The sequence below is a fragment of the Schistocerca nitens genome, chromosome 6 (assembly GCF_023898315.1).
Source record: "Schistocerca nitens isolate TAMUIC-IGC-003100 chromosome 6, iqSchNite1.1, whole genome shotgun sequence".
Lineage (NCBI taxonomy): Eukaryota > Metazoa > Arthropoda > Insecta > Orthoptera > Acrididae > Schistocerca > Schistocerca nitens.
Genome location: NC_064619.1, coordinates 581,244,353 through 581,264,515, shown reverse-complemented (window position 1 = coordinate 581,264,515; position 20,163 = coordinate 581,244,353). Strand labels below are relative to the sequence as shown.

The window sequence follows — 20,163 nt, the reverse complement described above, 5'->3', positions numbered from 1 at the left end:
AAACTACGGCCGTAATTTTTCCCGAGGGCATGCAGCTTTACTGTATGATTAAATGATGATGGCGTCCTCTTGGGTAAAATATTCCGGAGGTAAAATAGTCCCCCATTCGGATCTCCGGGCGGGGACTACTCAAGAGGATGTCGTTATCAGGAGAAAGAAAACTGGCGTTCTACGGATCGGAGCGTGGAATGTCAGGTCCCTTAATCGGGCAGGTAGGTTAGAAAATTTGAAAAGGGAAATGGATACGTTAAAGTTAGATATAGTGGGAATTAGTGAAGTTCGGTGGCGGGAGGAACAAGACTTCTGGTCAGGTGACTACAGGGTTATAAACACAAAGTCAAATAGGGGTAATGCAGGAGTAGGTTTAATAATGAATAGGAAAATAGCAACGCGGGTAAGCTACTACAAACAGCTTAGTGAACGCATTATTGTGGCCAAGATAGATACGAAGCCCACACCTACTACAGTAGTACAAGTTTATATGCCAACTAGCTCTGCAGATGACGAAGAAATTGAAGAAATGTATGATGAAATAAAAGAAATTATTCAGATAGTGAAGGGAGACGAAAATTTAATAGTCATGGGTGACTGGAATTCGAGTGTAGGAAAAGGGAGAGAAGGAAACGTAGTAGGTGAATATGGATTGGGGCTAAGAAATGAAAGAGGAAGCCGCCTGGTAGAATTTTGCACAGAGCACAACTTAATCATAGCTAACACTTGGTTTAAGAATCATGATAGAAGGTTGTATACATGGAAGAACCCTGGAGATACTAAAAGGTATCAGATAGATTATATAATGGTAAGACAGAGATTTAGGAACCAGGTTTTAAATTGTAAGACATTTCCAGGGGCAGATGTGGACTCTGACCACAATCTATTGGTTATGACCTGTAGATTAAAACTGAAGAAACTGCAAAAAGGTGGGAATTTAAGGAGATGGGACCTGGATAAACTGAAAGAACCAGAGGTTGTACAGAGTTTCAGGGAGAGCATAAGGGAACAATTGACAGGAATGGGGGAAAGAAATACAGTAGAAGAAGAATGGGTAGCTTTGAGGGATGAAGTAGTGAAGGCAGCAGAGGATAAAGTAGGTAAAAAGACGAGGGCTAGTAGAAATCCTTGGGTAACAGAAGAAATATTGAGTTTAATTGATGAAAGGAGAAAATATAAAAATGCAGTAAATGAAGCAGGCAAAAAGGAATACAAACGTCTCAAAAATGAGATTGACAGGAAGTGCAAAATGGCTAAGCAGGGATGGCTAGAGGACAAATGTAAGGATGTAGAGGCTTATCTCACTAGGGGTAAGATAGATACTGCCTACAGGAAAATTAAAGAGACCTTTGGAGATAAGAGAACCACTTCTATGAACATCAAGAGCTCAGATGGAAACCCAGTTCTAAGCAAAGAAGGGAAAGCAGAAAGGTGGAAGGAGTATATAGAGGGTCTATACAAGGGCGATGTACTTGAGGACAATATTATGGAAATAGAAGAGGATGTAGATGAAGATCAAATGGGAGATACGATACTGCGTGAAGAGTTTGACAGAGCACTGAAAGACCTGAGTCGAAACAAGGCCCCCGGAGTAGACAACATTCCATTGTAACTACTGACGGCCTTGGGAGAGCCAGTCCTGACAAAACTCTACCATCTGGTGAGCAAGATGTATGAGACAGGCGAAATACCCTCAGACTTCAAGAAGAATATAATAATTCCAATCCCAAAGAAAGCAGGTGTTGACAGATGTGAGAATTACCGAACAATCAGTTTAATAAGCCACAGCTGCAAAATACTAACACGAATTCTTTACAGACGAATGGAAAAACTGGTAGAAGCCGACCTCGGGGAAGATCAGTTTGGATTCCGTAGAAATACTGGAACACGTGAGGCAATACTGACCTTACGACTTATCTTAGAAGAAAGATTAAGGAAAGGCAAACCTACGTTTCTAGCATTTGTAGACTTAGAGAAAGCTTTTGACAATGTTGACTGGAATACTCTCTTTCAAATTCTAAAGGTGGCAGGGGTAAAATACAGGGAGCGAAAGGCTATTTACAATTTGTACAGAAACCAGATGGCAGTTATAAGAGTCGAGGGACACGAAAGGGAAGCAGTGGTTGGGAAGGGAGTAAGACAGGGTTGTAGCCTCTCCCCGATGTTATTCAATCTGTATATTGAGCAAGCAGTGAAGGAAACAAAAGAAAAATTCGGAGTAGGTATTAAAATCCATGGAGAAGAAATAAAAACTTTGAGGTTCGCCGATGACATTGTAATTCTGTCAGAGACAGCAAAGGACTTGGAAGAGCAGTTGAACGGAATGGATGGTGTCTTGAAGGGAGGATATAAGATGAACATCAACAAAAGCAAAACGAGGATAATGGAATGTAGTCGAAGTAAGTCGGGTGATGTTGAGGGTATTAGATTAGGAAATGAGACACTTAAAGTAGTAAAGGAGTTTTGCTATTTGGGGAGCAAAATAACCGATGATGGTCGAAGTAGAGAGGATATAAAATGTAGACTGGCAATGGCAAGGAAAGCGTTTCTGAAGAAGAGAAATTTGTTAACATCGAGTATAGATTTAAGTGTCAGGAAGTCTTTTCTGAAAGTATTTGTATGGAGTGTAGCCATGTATGGAAGTGAAACATGGACGATAAATAGTTTGGACAAGAAGAGAATAGAAGCTTTCGAAATGTGGTGCTACAGAAGAATGCTGAAGATTAGATGGGTAGATCACATAACTAATGAGGAGGTACTGAATCGGATTGGGGAGAAGAGGAGTTTGTGGCACAACTTGACCAGAAGAAGGGATCGGTTGGTAGGACATATTTTGAGGCATCAAGGGATCACCAATTTAGTATTGGAGGGCAGCGTGGAGGGTAAAAATCGTAGGGGGAGACCAAGAGATGCATACACTAAGCAGATTCAGAAGGATGTAGGTTGCAGTAAGTACTGGGAGATGAAGAAACTTGCACAGGATAGAGTAGCATGGAGAGCTGCATCAAACCAGTCTCATGACTGAAGACCACAACAACAACAACATACCGACAAGTGTAGTCCACTAAGTGGTGCAGTTACGACCATGCAGAGAACATCAGGTAGTAAATTAAGTGACATGTTTACAAGAAGACTGTTCAAAACAGCAAAAACAACCAACATACATGTGTTTAAATATTAAGGTAGCATATATAAATACATCTGAACTTATACCTACACTACTGGCCATTAAAATTGCTACACCACGAAGATGACGTGCTACAGACGCGAAATTTAACCAACCGGAAGAAGATGGTGTGATATGCAAATTATTCGCTTTTCAGAGCATTCACACAAGGTTGGCGCCGGTTACGACACCTATAACGTGCTGACATGAGGAAAGTTTACAACCGATTTCTGCCGGCCGAAGTGGCCGTGCGGTTAAAGGCGCTTCAGTCTGGAACCGCAAGACCGCTACGGTCGCAGGTTCGAATCCTGCCTCATGCATGGATGTTTGTGATGTCCTTAGGTTAGTTCGGTTTAACTAGTTCTAAGTTCTAGGGGACTAATGGCCTCAGCAGTTGAGTCCCATAGTGCTCAGAGCCATTTGAACCATTTTTTTTTTTTTTTGAACAACCGATTTCTCATACACAAACAGCAGTTGACAGGCGTTGCCTGGTGAAACGTTGTTGTGATGCCTCGTGTAAGGAGAAGAAATGCGTACCATCACGTTTCCGACTTCGATAAAGGTCGGATTGTAGCCTATCGCGATCGCGATTGCATCTTATCCACATGGCTGTAACAGATCGTGCAGCCACGTCTCGATCCCTGAGTCAACAGATGGGGACGTTTGCAAGACAACAACCATCTGCACGAACAGTTCGTCGACGTTTGCAGCAGCATGGACTATCAGCTCTGAGACCATGGCTGCGGTTACCCTTGACGCTGCATCACAGACAGGAGCGCCTGCGGTGGTGTACTCAACGGCGAATTTGGGTGCACGAATGGCAAAGCCGCGCGGGATTAGCTGAGCGGTCTGTGGAGGTGCAGTCGTGGACTGTGCGGCTGGCCCCGGCAGAGGTTCGAGTCCTCCCTCGGGCATGGGAGTGTGTGATTGTCCTTAGGATAATTTAGGTTAAGTAGTGTGTAAGCTTAGGGACTCATGACGTGAGCAGTTAAGTCCCATAAAATTTCACACACATTTGAACATTTTGAACAAATGGCAAAACGTCATTTTTTTGGATGAATCCTGGTTCTGTTTACAGCATCATGATGGTCGCATCCGTGTTTGGCGACATCGCGCTGAACGCACATTGGAAGCGTGTATTCGTCATCGCCATACTGGCGTATCACTCGGCGTCATGGTATGGGGTGCCATTGGTTACACGTCTCGGTCACCTCTTGTTCGCATTGACGGCACTTTGAACAGTGGATGTTACATTTCAGATGTGTGACGACCCCTGGCTCTACCCTTCATTCGATCCCTGCGAAACCCTACATTTCAGCAGGATAATGCACGACCGCATGTTGCAGGTCCTGTACGGGCCTTTCTGGAAACAGAAAATGTTCGACTGCTGCCCTGGCCATTCTCCAGGTCTCTCACCAATTGAAAACGTCTGGTCAAAGGTGGCCGAGCAATTGGCTCGTCACAATACGCCAGTCACTACTCTTTATGAACTGTGGTATCGTGTTGAAGCTGCATGGGCAGCTGTACCTGTACACGCCATCCAAGGTCTGTTTGACTCAATGCCCAGGCGTATCAAGGCCGTTATTGCGGCCAGAGGTGGTTGTTCTGGGTACTGATTTCTCAGGATCTATGCACCCAAATTGCGAGAAAATGTAATCACATGTCAGTTCTAGTATAATATATTTGTCCAATGAATATCCTTTTAGTATCTGCATTTCTTCTTGGTGTAGCAATTTTAATGGCCAGTAGTGTATTACACCTTGTATCGTTCCATTAGTCTGCAATACTACACCACAGCCTGCATTTTTAGGGAATCCACAAAACAATGGTTCTCAACCCGTCGAATAGTAAACAGCACTTTGTCAGCCACATAGATTTAGTAATGGAATTTGTTTGAAGCCTCACTCTGGGCGCCAATTACGAATATGTAGTGATGTATTAAGTTGGGAAGGAGTTAATTAATAATTAAACCCATCATTTATTATTAATTGCCAATGGTGCATTCTGGTGAGTTATTTTGTTTTTAATAACTGTGATGTGCATTAATTAACAGATAATCTTGCGGCCCAACTAAATCCACCACCAAGAGATTAAAAAAGAATACACCGGCCATTCACATGCGGGGAGGGGGGTGGGAAGTTGCATCGCTTCATTCTGAACCACAATGGTCGTACTTCGCATGCGTGCAAGGCATTTCAGGACGCGACAGTCATCTACCGTTGCAGATGAAATCCTAGGGCAAAGTGAGTAGCAAACAAAAATCCCTAAAATAGGTTAATATCTCGCTCAGCGAATTAACATGGCTCCGAATAGTGCATTTAATTAAGTTTGTACACGATATTAGATACGACCAGTGAACTTCCACCCCCGATTCTTTAAGGAATCGATGTAGCACAAACAAAAAAATTCAAATGTCTGGTTACTTTAATTAGTTAACGTTTAAATATTTCCCTTTAAGCGTGTAAGCGAGGAAGAAAGTTGAGAAAAGTTTGAAATTATGTTTGAAGTTAGCTGGACGTCGCTAAACACTCTTATTATCGAACACTGGGTTAGTACAGTATGCGTAGTTTCCGCTGTTTCAAACAAAAGCACAAAAGCTAGTTTTTCACGCACGTCAATGTTTATAATGTCGTATCTCCTGAACTAAGCGTCATACAATGATAGAATACATGTGGATACTGTCTGGAAAATGTATTGTGAATAGCGCAAGTAGTGAGGAAGTGATAAATTAAAACGCCATGCTCGATGCAGCAGTTTTACTGCATGATCACCGGCAACAGAGTAAGCAATATTTTTTTCCTTTCACCATTTTGTGACGCGTGTCAGCGAGAAATATTTCGTAAGTTATAAAATTAGGTGTAAACCTTTTTGGTAGTCGCTAAGTGCTTTCATTCACAAATAGAAGATGAATATGAATACAGTCCGCGTATTTCCGCGCCCGTCAGTTACAGTGCCTCAAGACACGTACACAATTTTCTAACTGTAATACCTAACTTACTGCGTTAAATCTTTAACGAAAGACTACACACTACACCTCATAATGAGTAGGTTCTGAAAGCACTTTAGATTTTTAGATTCGGTAAATAATGACGCAAAATATTGAAAATCAAACCATTACATAGGCAACAGCAACAGGGGTCAAATGGTTCAAATGGCTCTGAGCACTATGGGACTTAACATCTATGGTCATCAGTCCCCTAGAACTGAGAACTACTTAAACCTAACTAACCTAAGGACATCACACAACACCCAGTCATCACGAGGCAGAGAAAATCCCTGACCCCGCCGGGAATCGAACCCGGGAACCCGGGCGCGGGAAGCGAGAACGCTACCGCACGACCACGAGCTGCGGACGAACAGGAGTCACCAACAATGAACCGGGTTAGCCATTTAGTGCTCTTGAGGAAGCTTAGTAGGATGTCATAGAGCAGCAGTTTTATCAAACGGGCCCTATCGGCATTTGCCTGATGTGATATGGCTACAGATGGTGGAACGAGGATTTGAGTCATCTTACCATTGTGCCACCTCGTTCACTACCGTATATCTAAATGGATTCCTCTCCTACAGGAAGCAGATATAGTCCCTTACAGGAATCAGATATAGGATCATTAAAAAAGTCACGTCGGACGCTGAAAACGGAGGTTAAATAATTGATGATGTTGAGTGACAGGGTCACCCTGAAAAGGATCAGGCCGCCATCTAGACTACACCTCCGTCACAGCTATCATGTCAGTAAAACCATAGCACAATTATCAGTGCATTAGCTGTACGTGGAGTGTAATGCCAATCCTGATACCCAGGCTCCAAACCTCGGCGTTAAAGATCTGGAACGTCCTCGACAAAAAAATATACCTTGCTGAGTGGCGTAGCGGTAAGACACTGGACTCGTATTCGGGAGGGCGGCGCTTAAGAATCTCCGCCCGACCATCCAGGTTTATGTTTTCTGAGATTTCCCGAAGTCACATAAGTTGATTGTTGGAACGATTCCTTTGAAATGGTACGGCGATTTAATTTCTCATTCTTCCTTAGTTACATCTTTTGCTTCAACTCCGATAATCTGGTCGTCGACGGTGTAACACCAACACTCCATGTAATTCGTAATATTAAACTGTTCATAAATTTTTGTTTTATACATGTTTAGCGTATTTAACATGGAAATTATTGTGTGATTTACTTGTGCACTTATTGGGACGATAGTTGCAATTGCAACGACGAGCTAGGAAAAGCAAGAGGGTAGATCCCATTCAGTAAAGTAGGCAAAAGAGCGCCACTGGAAAAGGTAGTGGCTGCGAAGAGAGTGTGCACGAACTGAAAACAAAATAAGACTCACTCGTCAGCTATTAGGTTGTGCACATCCTGCCTTGGATACGAGGCTAAAATCTAGGTATGCACATGGGGTTAGAGCCTCAGATGGATGCTGGTTCCGCTTATACAGATGTGAAATGATGAAAAAAAATGTTCAAATGTGTGTGAACTCTTATGGGACTTAACTGCTAAGGTCATCAGTCCCTAAGCTTACACACTACTTAACCTAAATTAGCCTAAAGACACACACACACACACACACACACACACACACACACACACACACACACACACATGCCCGAGGGAGCACTCGAACCTCCGCCGGAACCAGCCGCACAGTCCATGACTGCAGCGCCCCCAGACCGCTCGGCTAATCCCGCGCGGCTGAAATGATGATTTAGTGGTCCATGACACTGGAAATTGGAAGAGCCATGTATGGACTACGCAAGTTCTGAGACTATTTTTATGTAACACACACCCAACTTGATGCAGCGCTTTGCATCGTCACTTCCAGAGAGTGAAGTGTTTTTTATGGTATTGGAAAAACTCACGGCCCAGTTGTTGTCGTCTGTGTAATTTTGTCAATACAGTAGGAAGTTCGATTTACATGTGCATAGAGGATGTCATTAACCCTGGTCAACTTACACATGACAGGTTCTTGGTCCGAACACTAAAATATATCATAATTATAATGACAAACCATCAAATTTTCTTGAGAAAGACTTGTCCCATCTTTGCCGACAGTCAGTTGAAAAAGGTTCCAAATTTGGCTGTTGCGCAGTGTTGTAGTATAATCCGAATTTCATGAAGACGTAACCACTAAGCTAAAAATGTCTCTATGGCGTCAGTAATATCCAACAAACATTCATGATAAATCTTCGTACATCCATATTTAAATTGGATGATGGTGGGACATCAGCTGGTATAATTTTTATTAAAAATGAAACTCCTCCAGCTGTACTTAAGATTTCATATTTATTTGGCTACTAGTTTCAAAGTTGCGTCAACGCATCTTCAGACCCGTACACTTTGATGATATCAGTTGTGTGTGGCTGAGTACTAGGAGTCGGCGGTGAGACCAATACGTGCTCCACATGGATGGCGGGTAGTAGCTAGTGTGAAGTTAAATGATTAAATAGTGTTTTGCATTTGATTGTTTACAACATTGTGCCACGTGTGTGTTCATTTACGTGTATTTGCGATTATGGGGCATCTATGTAAAGAATGATAATGGAATGTAGTCGAATTAAGTCGGGTGATGTTGAGGGTATTAGATTAGGAAATGAGACACTTAAAGTAGTAAAGGAGTTTTGCTATTTGGGGAGCAAAATAACTGATGATGGTCGAAGTAGAGAGGATATAAAATGTAGACTGGCAATGGCAAGGAAAGTGTTTCTGAAGAAGAGAAATTTGTTAACATTGAGTATAGATTTAAGTGTCAGGAAGTCGTTTCTGAAAGTATTTGTATGGAGTGTAGCCATGTATGGAAGTGAAACATGGACGGTAAATAGTTTGGACAAGAAGAGAATAGAAGCTTTCGAAATGTGGTGCTACAGAAGAATGCTGAAGATTAGATGGGTAGATCACATAACTAATGAGGAGGTACTGAACAGGATTGGGGAGAAGAGCAGTTTGTGGCACAACTTGACCAGAAGAAGGTATCGGTTGGTAGGACATGTTCTGAGGCATCAAGGGATCACCAATTTAGTATTGGAGGGCAGCGTGGAGGGTAAAAATCGTAGGGGGAGACCAAGAGATGAATACACTAAGCAGATTCAGAAGGATGTAGGTTGCAGTAGGTACTGGGAGATGAAGAAGCTTGCACAGGATAGAGTAGCATGGAGAGCTACATCAAACCAGTCTCAGGACTGAAGACCACAACAACAACATGTAAAGAAAGTACGGCTGCAGATCAGTTTCCATGGATCCTCTATATGCTGCTTTACTCAAAGGTGCCTAGGTTATTCTCGCAGCAATGAATCCGAGGGACTGTTTCTCTGGTTACTTTGTGTTTTACAGTAAAAAGCACAATCAACACTACGCTAAAAAGTTGGTTCAGTAGCTTTATCGTGAAATAATTACTGAAAAGACTTCCTTATTGGAATTCTAGGTTTAATCATAGCACTTTTCTTGCTCACTGAAATGCATATCCGATTACCACTCGCCGTAATATTACTATTCAATAACTCATAACTACAGCTGTGTGTGACCTAACAAACACGGTTTACAACCGGTATTTTTTTATACCGAGTTTCTGAGAGGAATAAACAACATTGAGTCTCTTTGGCAAAACAATCCATTAGCAGCACGTTCATGGTCAAAACTTAGTAAACTTGCAGCATACGATTATACGATTTATAGGCCTATTACAGTTATTAAAAAGTTTAGCACGTATTTACACCAATTTAACACGTAAATAAATATTCTTCGCACTTTAACATTACTTAAAAGTCGAAAACAATTTTATTTCTTAAAAAGTGTATGACACAAATGGCTTCTATCACTGAAGATACGTAACTGAAGACGTTCGTGGAAGCTCCTCATACTCTCTGAATTATTTCTTGAGGAATGGCATCTATCTCTTCCCACATTGCGACTTTCAGCTTATCAGTATTGTGAGGTTGCCGTTAATATACTTTGCTCTTGAGATGAGCCCACATAAAAACATAAGTGAATGAAAGATCAGGTGATCTCGCTGGCCATCGAATATCACCGAAACGTGAGAGTAATCGATGTTGGAAGTGGTATCTCACAAGGGAAACTCCCTCCTCAGATTTAGTGGTAAGATGGTCCAGTTCATAGCCCATCAAAAAAACTGAACACTGATCAACCATGAACACAGGAAAATAACTAAACAAGGGCAACATCGAGCATAATGGAACGGCCGCGGTATCGGGGGTAGGTGGACAAGGTGTTAAGAGTGCAAAGAGTGCAAAGCGGATGAGCCCGGTTCAGAACTCCCTCGTACATTTAATTTTTTTTTTTTTCGCTGAAATATGAACTGTGCGTCCGGTCACTGAAATGTTCGTTCTCTTTCTGTAGTCTTGGCAGTTATCATATTATACATTGGTTGTAGAATATGAGTAATATGGTAAGAATACATTACCGTCGCAAATAAATGTGATGAGGGCAGGCGAGGTACCACATAGACGTCTCACAGAAAGGAAAACAACAAACTGGCGTCAACTGTGTCACAACGAAGGAATTCAAGAGGAAAAACGTAACACAACGTTAAAAACATATGTTTTGACAGAACACAGACAAACCGTGTGATTCTCAAATTGTCGCGTCATTTGTTGCTGCTTATGTGACAAACTATTATGCTTTCATCATTTCCTCGGGAGTGATCACATTGACACTCAAACGAACGTTTCTATCGGGCAAGGAGGCATATCTCACTCACTCACCAGGCATACAAATTAGGTGCGTCGATAAAAGATTTCTACCACAGGACACACACATACTGCCACTAATGCCGTGTATGACATACCAGACGTGTTTTCCGGTGGAAGATTCGATTGAATTATCGCCTTGTCATCAAACGTTTGCGGTTCCCTTGCAAAAGCCAATTCCTTTCGGCTGCTAACTGAGCAGCTGTGCAGAATCAGCTTTCACTATACGTCTCTACCTTACACCTCGCTATTGCAGACGGACGTTACACCACGACACAAACACAAATCTGAATAAAGGGAAAAAAATTGAGAGCAGAGAGTTTTGAACTTGGTTCGTCAGTTTGGTAGCCCAGCACCGTAACCACTTGCTCACTTACACTGTTCTCGTCTACATGCATGTTTTCATGCGTGATACGCGTTCAGTTTTTGACGGATTATCTACTGGGCTCTATTATCACTAAATCTGAGGAAGGTGCAATGGAGAGTATCCCTCGTGAGCGTAGTCACAGAGTAACAGGTCATACGAGCTGTAGCCGCATCTCTACTTAACAACTTTGTATTTTGGCGGCACCGTCCCTGCAGCTGTGGGGCGAATAAATAATTAGTCGCAGCAGTCGCATACCGTTCGTAATTGGCACACACTGACCCCTCCAAACGGTCTACGCCATAAAAGGGTGCTCAACTGGGAATGTTCTATTTCCCGTGGTTCACCCTGTATACAGAGTGTGTCCCAGTTCTGTTAGGACTGCTTGCGTGAAATTCCAAACTGCTATGCTATCTCCTAGCGAGTTGTGACGTTAAAGATTCTTGAAGTTTCAACAAAAGCTGTGTAGAAGGCCATCATTGCAGCTGGCGTCCTGACCGCGGATGTAACTATACGTGTGTGACACTTGTCGGTTCAATTGGCTCTGAGCACTATGGGACTAAAAATGTGAGGTCATCAGTCCCCTAGAACTTAGAACTACTTAAACCTAACTAACCTAAGGACATCACACACACCCATGCCCGAGGCAGGATTCGAACCTGCGACCGTAGCGGTCGCGCGATTCCGGACTGAAGCGCCTAGAACCGCTCGGCCACATGCTGTTAAAGTTTTATGAATTTATTTGTAAAAGTATAGACAGTGGAAATTAAAATGTCCTGTGGTGCCTCTCTGCTCCAAGTCGGCCCGTTGGCGTCCTAGCCCCCTTAACGTTTTGGCGCCCTTGCTCCGAACACAGCAGCCAATGACAGAGCAGTAGCATTATGCAGGCGGTCTTTCTCACGGGAATGGTACCGAATCTAACATCTGTCACCCGTACCTCACACGACATTTCGTCATCTATATACTTCTTGCATCTCCACTGCTCTGGGAACAGCTTCTTGGAGCCTAATATGATGGCTGACTAAGCGAGGAATATTACAAGTTGTGTGAGAAGGGAAGTTAAACCAAACTTTTCATTTTCATGAGCAAAGTCGTTGTATCATTGTCCGGCGCAAGCAATGAGAATGTTTCCTTTCTTGCACAAGACAGCATTGATGTGTTTGTTATGCGACAGGAAGCGTCTCCAGTGTACTGACTGCGGCGGCTAATCGCGCGGGCGTCAGACAAGGAGAACCTCCAGCGGAGGGTGGTCGTCCCGCGCCGAGAGAGCCTCCAGCCGGCAATTGGCGAGGCGATTGCGGATGGGCGCCGTGTTTGCTGTTGGGCCACTCCGGGACGGCAATGCATCAGCCCGGCGCCCGCGCCCGCCGCTGCGGTGTACTAAGCTGATGGAACGAGGCCGCCCCGGGGCGACACACTCGGCGTGTCCACCGCCCCGGGGCGCGGCCGGCACTCCATTAACAAGCACTCGCCGGCGGCCGCGGACCTTCTCCTGTGGCTTCCTGAGGGCCCACCGAGTGCTCACTCCACACCGGCGGACCTGAAACGTCGCGTACCGTACAGGGGCCGAGGAATTTTGTCACGGAAACAACAAACCGAAGGCCACAGTGACAAAGGAGTGAGGGCAATACGAAAAGTAGCGCGTTTGCTTGTACATACGAACTTTGTACGCCACTTTATGGTGTGTGGCGCACGTTTTATTTTGGGTAAGTGATATAAAGTGCAAAAAGGTTTAAAAAAACTCACAAATCTGACAACTGGTCACCGCCCTGCAAGTATCTGATTGCACGCAGAGAAATTCCAAGACCAGACCAGTTGATTCCGAGATCAGACCACTTGACAGGAAACATAAGCACTCCGTCTTCAGGCCACAAGTGGCCCATCGGGACCGTCCGACCGCCGTATCATCCTCATGGAGGATGCGGACAGGAGGGGCGTGTGGTCAAGCACAACACTCTCCCGGTCGTTATGATGGTATTCTTTGACCGGAGCCACTACTATTCGGTCGAGTAGCTCCTCATTTGGCATCACGAGGCTGAGTGCTCCCCGAAAAATGGCAACAGCGCATGGCGACTGGATGGTCACCCATCCAAGTGCCGGCCACGCCCGACAGCGCATAACTTCGGTGATCTCACGGGAAGCGGTGTATCCAATGCGGTAAGGCCGTTGCCATTGACAGGAAAACATACAGCGCTATAATTCTCCAACTGGTTTCCACGGTCAGACTGGGTACCATATGGGTTGTAAAATGAAAAAAAGAGAAAGTTTTCGCATAAATTTATGTGATTTTCCCTACATGGTAAAGTGCTATAGTACGATACCGGAGGTCATCGCCTATTTATGCGTGGACGTATTTCATTATTTATTTATTTTCAGCGTAACGGTGCGAGCCAATGATTATGGATCAGGGAACGATCTGAACATAATTTACGGAATGCCGATTACGAAATGTATACACTAAAGAATTAATAAAATGCAGAAAAATGTGAGAGACTATAGGAATAGCTAACGCATTACAGAGAAAAATACTCAACTAGTGCGAGTAGCTCCTGTACAGAATAGGAAGAGTATGCTACAGCGAAAGCCGGCCGCGGTGGTCTAGCGGTTCTAGGCGCGCAGTCCGGAACCGCGCGACTGCTACGGTCGCAGGTTCGAATCCTGCCTCGGGCATGGATGTGTGTCTGTCCTTAGGTTAGTTAGGTTTAAGTAGTTCTAAGTTCTAGGGGACTGATGACCACAGTAGTTAAGTCCCATAGTGCTCAGAGCCACTTGAACCATTTTTTGCTACAACGAAACCATTCAACTTTGATTTGAATATTTCGAGTTCATAATACAATTCTTTTCAGTTCCACTGCACGCCTATTGAAAACGAAACCTGGTGAATACTGCACGCCTTTCTTTACAATGTTTAATCCAATCGCATCAAATTCCGGGCTGTAGTCGCAGAGGGAAAAGACATGAAACTGAATGTAATACTAAGGAGGCTTCCTACATTACGCTTGTCCGTCCTCTTTTAGAGCGCAGCTGCGCGGTCTGGGATTCTTACCACCAGAAAATTCAAAGACCCGCAGCATGTTTTGTATTATCGCGAAATAGGAAAGAGTGTGTCACTGAAATGATACAGGATTTGTGTCGGACATCATTTTAACAAAGGCCTTTTCCGTTGCGAAGGGATCTTCTCACGAAATTACAATCACCAATTTTCTGCTCCGAATGCGAAAATATTTTGTTGACGCCGACTTACATAGGGAGAAACAATCACCATGATAAAACGAGGGAAATCAGAGCTCGTACGGAAAGAGATAGCTGTCCGTTCTTTCCGCGCGCTATACGAGATTGGAATAATAGATAATTGTGAAGGTGGTTCGATGAACCCTCTGCCAGGCACTTAAATGTAATTTGCAGAGTATCCATGTAGATGTAGGTGTAAATGTAGACAGTGCAAAAAGTGTGGTAAAAACTAAAGCCAAGATCGTATAAATATTTCCTTATTTTCAGCAGCCGGTTTCGGCAGACTTTGCTGTCATTTTCAGGTCTTAAAAATTTTTGTTACAAAACGCACTGACTGTGAGTTTGAACCTCATGACAAAATGTCACCTTATTAGATAAAATGTAGCGCATTATACGAATGTTTGTTAGAAACAAAACATTTACAATCAAAACGCACCTTGTGCTCATGGTCATGGTGATTTTTGATTGTATATGTTCTATTTCTAACAAATGTCGGGAGAATGCAGACCCCCCCCCCCCCCGCCAGGTCTTCTTCCACACCACATCTCATGACGCTACCGGCACAGGATGGCACGGCGGTTGGTCGGTACGGATGCCCCCCCCACCCCCACCCACCCAGGGCGTCAGGACGGAGTTTCCGTTTTTTGCAGATACGTAGAACAATCATACTAGCTTGTATGTATTAAATCTCATTTCACAGCAACTAGTAGGGTATCTAGACATGATGACATTGGGTTAAGGCAGTGTTATCCAAGTGTACATCGTTTTCCCGTCTCGCAACCACTGAACTAATTTTGCAGTTCCTTACAGATGTATCAATACTGTGAACAACAAATCCCAAGGCAGAATATACGTACATGGGTGGGAGAGTTAGCATTTCGAGACACCTGAACAGCGGCCGACATGAAGTTCGCGAACAGATCGGTTTCACCGCCCTTCTCTGCGCAAGTTAGGTATAGATGTCATTGATTTCCCATATGCTTCTGAAGATAGAATGTATATTCCGAAATCGTTGATGTATGTTATATCAATAATCAAAGTGAGCTTGTGGAAGTCCGTCATAAAACTGTATTGCGACAGCGTGCCTGTATGATAACTACGGAATAATTAACCTCTGTTCTCTATATAATATTATTGTCCTCGTAAGTCTCATATTCAGATTTGATGGTGGCATTACTGAGGTCTGAAATGAACGCATTCGTATTTGGCATAGTATCTTTGAGACGCTACTCATAGGGAACATATGAACTAGCCAATCTGAGCATCGCAGATAGCAAACGACTCTATCCTACAAAAGAAAAGTTGTTTTAGAGTACAAGACATTCGTTAAGAGATTGTGGTACAGACTGTTTTTGAGGGAAATCTGTATAAACATTGTTTACAAGATAAGATTATACGACGATGAAGGTTCTTTTTGTATGTTATCCCTAATAATGCACGCTCAAAAATGTTACCGCCAACAGGAAAAAGAGAGGAAACATCTGTGCGTTATAAATTTTTGTTTGCATGTAAAAGAAGAATTTCAATGAACAGCTGGGTTGCAAAGAAAAACTGGCAAGGAAACACAATAAGTACACATCTTTTATTATACCATATTCCACGCATTAATTCTTCCTGCCAGTTTCAAAACCTCTGCGTCTCGTAAGCCACTGAATACAGACTATGCGCTTATCTGACACCTGCCTGCCCTTCATAATGGTCGACCGTTTGTCATCTGTTGACGAATATTAGTTTCCTCCTGGACTTAAGCATTATCTTGTGTCAGTGGCACTAAGCGACAGCGAAATACTGTGTTGCATTACAAAAGCTCAATAACCCCTGACATGACGCTTCGGCTCTGCGTGTGATGGGCGACCGGTAGCGACCTCTCGTTACCTCTCTCAGATGATTAGCTCCGAGCAAACGCACGCTTCATTACATAATAAAGCCCGTGGAACATTGCTCCATCTTATTAAGTATTCCTAGCAATTTGCGGTAATGATCCTAATGCGGTTAGGAGCGTAAACATTACATCGATCATTACTGCTAACTGATGTCATACATGACAATAACAATGGATCCCAAGACCCATATTCATTATTACGCGGTCATCGAGTACGGAACATGCGACATCTCATCCTACAGCATATGTATACCTTCACGATATTTTGCAACACGTTGACACTGATCGTTGCGAGTCGATTACTGGTGACTATCTATGAGACGTAAGATAAAATTCGTATAGTTGGGCAAACTAGCTACTATGTGTTAAGCACTAAAAGTGAAAAACAAGTATCAGAAACTTTTTTTTTTCATTTGCTCATTACATTTGGATTAAGTAGCAAGAATTTTGCAACAACAACTGCGGACTTTCTTTATTCACCAAGACACAAAAAAAGGGTATAGAATGTCAGAACTTTTATTTATTTTATTCATTCCAGGCTTTGAACCTGCAGCTGGGTTTAATAGCGGATTTTTTTTCTGCGTATTTCTTTGTGTTACGTTCTGTCGAATACTACAGCACTTCTTTGTGTTTTGCGTAAGTTTCATAAAGGTATGTTACCGGTGGTCACACATGCGAAAGATACTTTCGTCCTCAAGTTTTGCACAATCTTGCGCTTTTTACATCTTTATCCATAACATAACTGTAGTGCTTAAATGAACTGTATCTGTGAAACACACACACACAAAACCTTTGCCTGTAACAAAATAGCAGCACTGTCTTTTATTTACGTGCACAAATCGTCAGAGTCAACATAAAACTTGTAAGTAGGCTGTTTAGCTTTTTATGTTGGTAACGTCACGTAGCGCTCTGTATGAAAATCACTGACTGTGCTGCGTGCAGTCTGAGGCTGGTTTGCATTGTTGGAATTTGCTATTGTACTGTTGGGCAGTTGGATGTTAACAGCGCGTAGCGTTGCGCAGTTGGAGGTGAGCCGCCAGCAGTGGTGGATGTGGAGAGAGAGATGGCGGAGTTTTGAGAGCGGATGATCTGGACGTGTGTCCATCAGAGACAGTAAATTTGTAAGACTGGATGTCATGAACTGATTTATACTTTATGACTTTTGAACATTATTAAGGTAAATACATTGTTTGTTCTCTATCAAAATCTTTGATTTGCTAACTATGCCTATCAGTGGTAGCTGGCAGTATTGGCGCTCGCTGTATTGCAGTAGTTCGAGTAACGAAGATTTTTGTGAGGTAAGTGAGTCATTAAAGGTATAGGTTATTGTTCGTCAGGGCCATTCTTTTGTAGGGATTATTTTAAGTCACATTGCGTCGTGCTAAAAATATTGTGTGTCAGTTTAGTGATGATCAGAATAAGTAAAGAGAGAAATGTCTGAGTACGTTCAGTTTTGCTCACCTGTTTGAAAATCCAATAACGTGAGAAGTTTACCAGCACAGTAATTCACTAATTTTTCTAAGGGGACGTTTCAAACTAACTATTTCCCCGGCGTCATGATCCCAGCGACTAGCTTCACGAGATACAATGTAAGCACTATGAACACCCACAATTTCATGACGAACCTGGACTAGCTTGGACTTCAGCTAATAAGAAAATGGAAGTGTCTAAAAAGCATAAAGCGAATGGTCGTTGCTTTACTGTAGCAATAAGAAATGTGCGCCCCCGTATGCATACGGTCTATTATACGAAATCGGACACAGGTAAAATTTTTTGGACCAACTTGTGGCTAAAAGCTGTGTCTTTTTGTCATTTTTGCACTACTGTACAGCTGTGCAGCTCTCATGTTACTAGAACTTAGTACTTTAAATGTTAACAGAAACGTAGTAATACGACGAAAAACCTGAAGGGGAAAGAAAATTTTAAATCGTAATAGCATATGAAACTGGGTCAATGATTCCGCGTCCCACATTGCAAAATCGTCAGTAGAATGTGCCCATTTCCCGTGTTCTTATACTGACCCTCCTGGCACAATATCGGCAAGCAGCACTAAAGGTGGAAAGAGAAGGTATCAGTTAATCAAGTGATGCAAAACAGATCGCGTGCAGTGATTCCCCGTATCGGTTAGAGGCGTGTTATTCTTGGGAGCACGCAGGTGTATCGCCTCTCCCCCACCCCCGAACCTCCCATCATATCAGCGTCGCCGAACGAATTTGCTGAGCGCTGTGGGGGGGGGGGGGGGGGGGGGGGAAGCGGAAGCTGTCCAGAATCGACTTTCGGCTCACCGCTACCTCCAGCGCATCGAATCAGCGCCCACGTACGCGTGCCGCGGGTCACGTCTCCAATCTCCCTGCCCGCCCCTGAATGACAACCGTTCTGTGGACCGTTGCCTTTAATGAAAAAGGGGACGTTTCCATATAAAAAAAAAAAACCGCGCCAAACGTATGGGCTATCTGAAACCAATAACACACACAAGTTTTGTTGCCCAACATTCATGTTTGTATCGGTCCGATTTTAGTAGAAATACGTCTGGGGATATTAGACGGCCAAGAGAAATGATTGTGCTTTCTAATATGCGTTTCCATGATTGTATTTACTCTCTCATTATAGTCGTGAGAAAACATGGTGCTGTCCATTGGGAATATGTTTCGCCTAGAAGTGAAAACGTGTACTGTCATCCTCTAAATAATACGCCCTTGAAAAAAAAAAAAAAAAAAAAAAAAAAAAAAAAAAAAAGAAGCATAAAACTCCTGTTATGAGTTTTTGTGAAGCAGTTATCAACCATTAAATTGACAGTCTCCCAAAAAACACAGAGAAACTTTAGGGACCTGTTCCTTACACTAAACAAAAGAAAAAAATGTCTGAATATTTTTAGCGTGGTGCAGCAGAGTCAGCAACTGTAAAATGTAGCCGGCCAGAGTGGCCGCGCGGTTCTGGGCGCTACAGTCTGGAACCGAGCGACCGCTACGGTCGCAGGTTCGAATCCTGCCTCGGGCATGGATGTGTGTGATGTCCTTACGTTAGTTAGGTTTAATTAGTTCTAAGTTCTAGGCGACTGATGACCTCAGAAGTTAAGTCGCATAGTGCTCAGAGCCATTTGAACCATTTTGTAAAATGCAATTATATTAAATTTCAGCCTACAGTTTCATAAGCAATGAAACTTTACCTAGGTTTCGGCTATAATAACGTAACCTTCTTCAGAAATGTCACAACATAAAATTAAAACACGCCAGATATTGGCCTTATCAAACTTAAAATGTTAGTACTAGAGTACATAAGTCATAAGACTGCATCCCTTCTACTAACGTTTTGCCGATAGGTCATCACAAACGGGCCAGACAGGTGGGCCGCGGGAGCTGAGTCGTAACTCAACTCAGCTTAATTTGGCGTAGCGAAAGAATTGGCGCACATTTTTTATCGATTCGATGCGTATTTCTCTGATAATTCTAAATAAATCAGCATTCTTCCCCAATTTTACTTTTTTCTCGATTTCAGCGCCATCTGTCAATGGTTTAAAACAATGTTTCAGACAAAACTTGATTACTTTTTTATGGAGAATCCGAATCTGCAATAAAAAATGGGTGTTTCCATTTAAGATTTAAAAGATGCCCCCCGCCCCACTCAAGGGGCCGGGGGGGGGGGGGGGGTGTAGGGGTGTCCCACTTTGAGCTTACGAACTTGTCTTACCCACTATTTTTACGCGATGTATAGTTTTAGAGATAATCTCATCCGAAACTTCAGATGGCCCATCCTGTATATCCCTTAACTACTATCGACCGTCTCTCAGACTGCTACTAATTTTTGTGTCGAGATATTTCTCACACCCCTGCAA

At 43.1% G+C, this 20,163-nt stretch overlaps 1 protein-coding gene across 1 annotated transcript in view; it reads right to left on the bottom strand.

Annotated features, from left to right (window-relative positions):
* LOC126263488 (neural-cadherin-like) overlaps positions 1-20,163 on the bottom strand; it is a 412,393-nt gene that overhangs the window by 365,772 nt on the left and 26,458 nt on the right. The window contains exon 2 of the mRNA XM_049960581.1: positions 12,453-12,720. Within this exon, the coding sequence (XP_049816538.1) occupies positions 12,453-12,720 (268 nt within the window). The remainder of the gene's footprint in view (positions 1-12,452; positions 12,721-20,163) is intronic.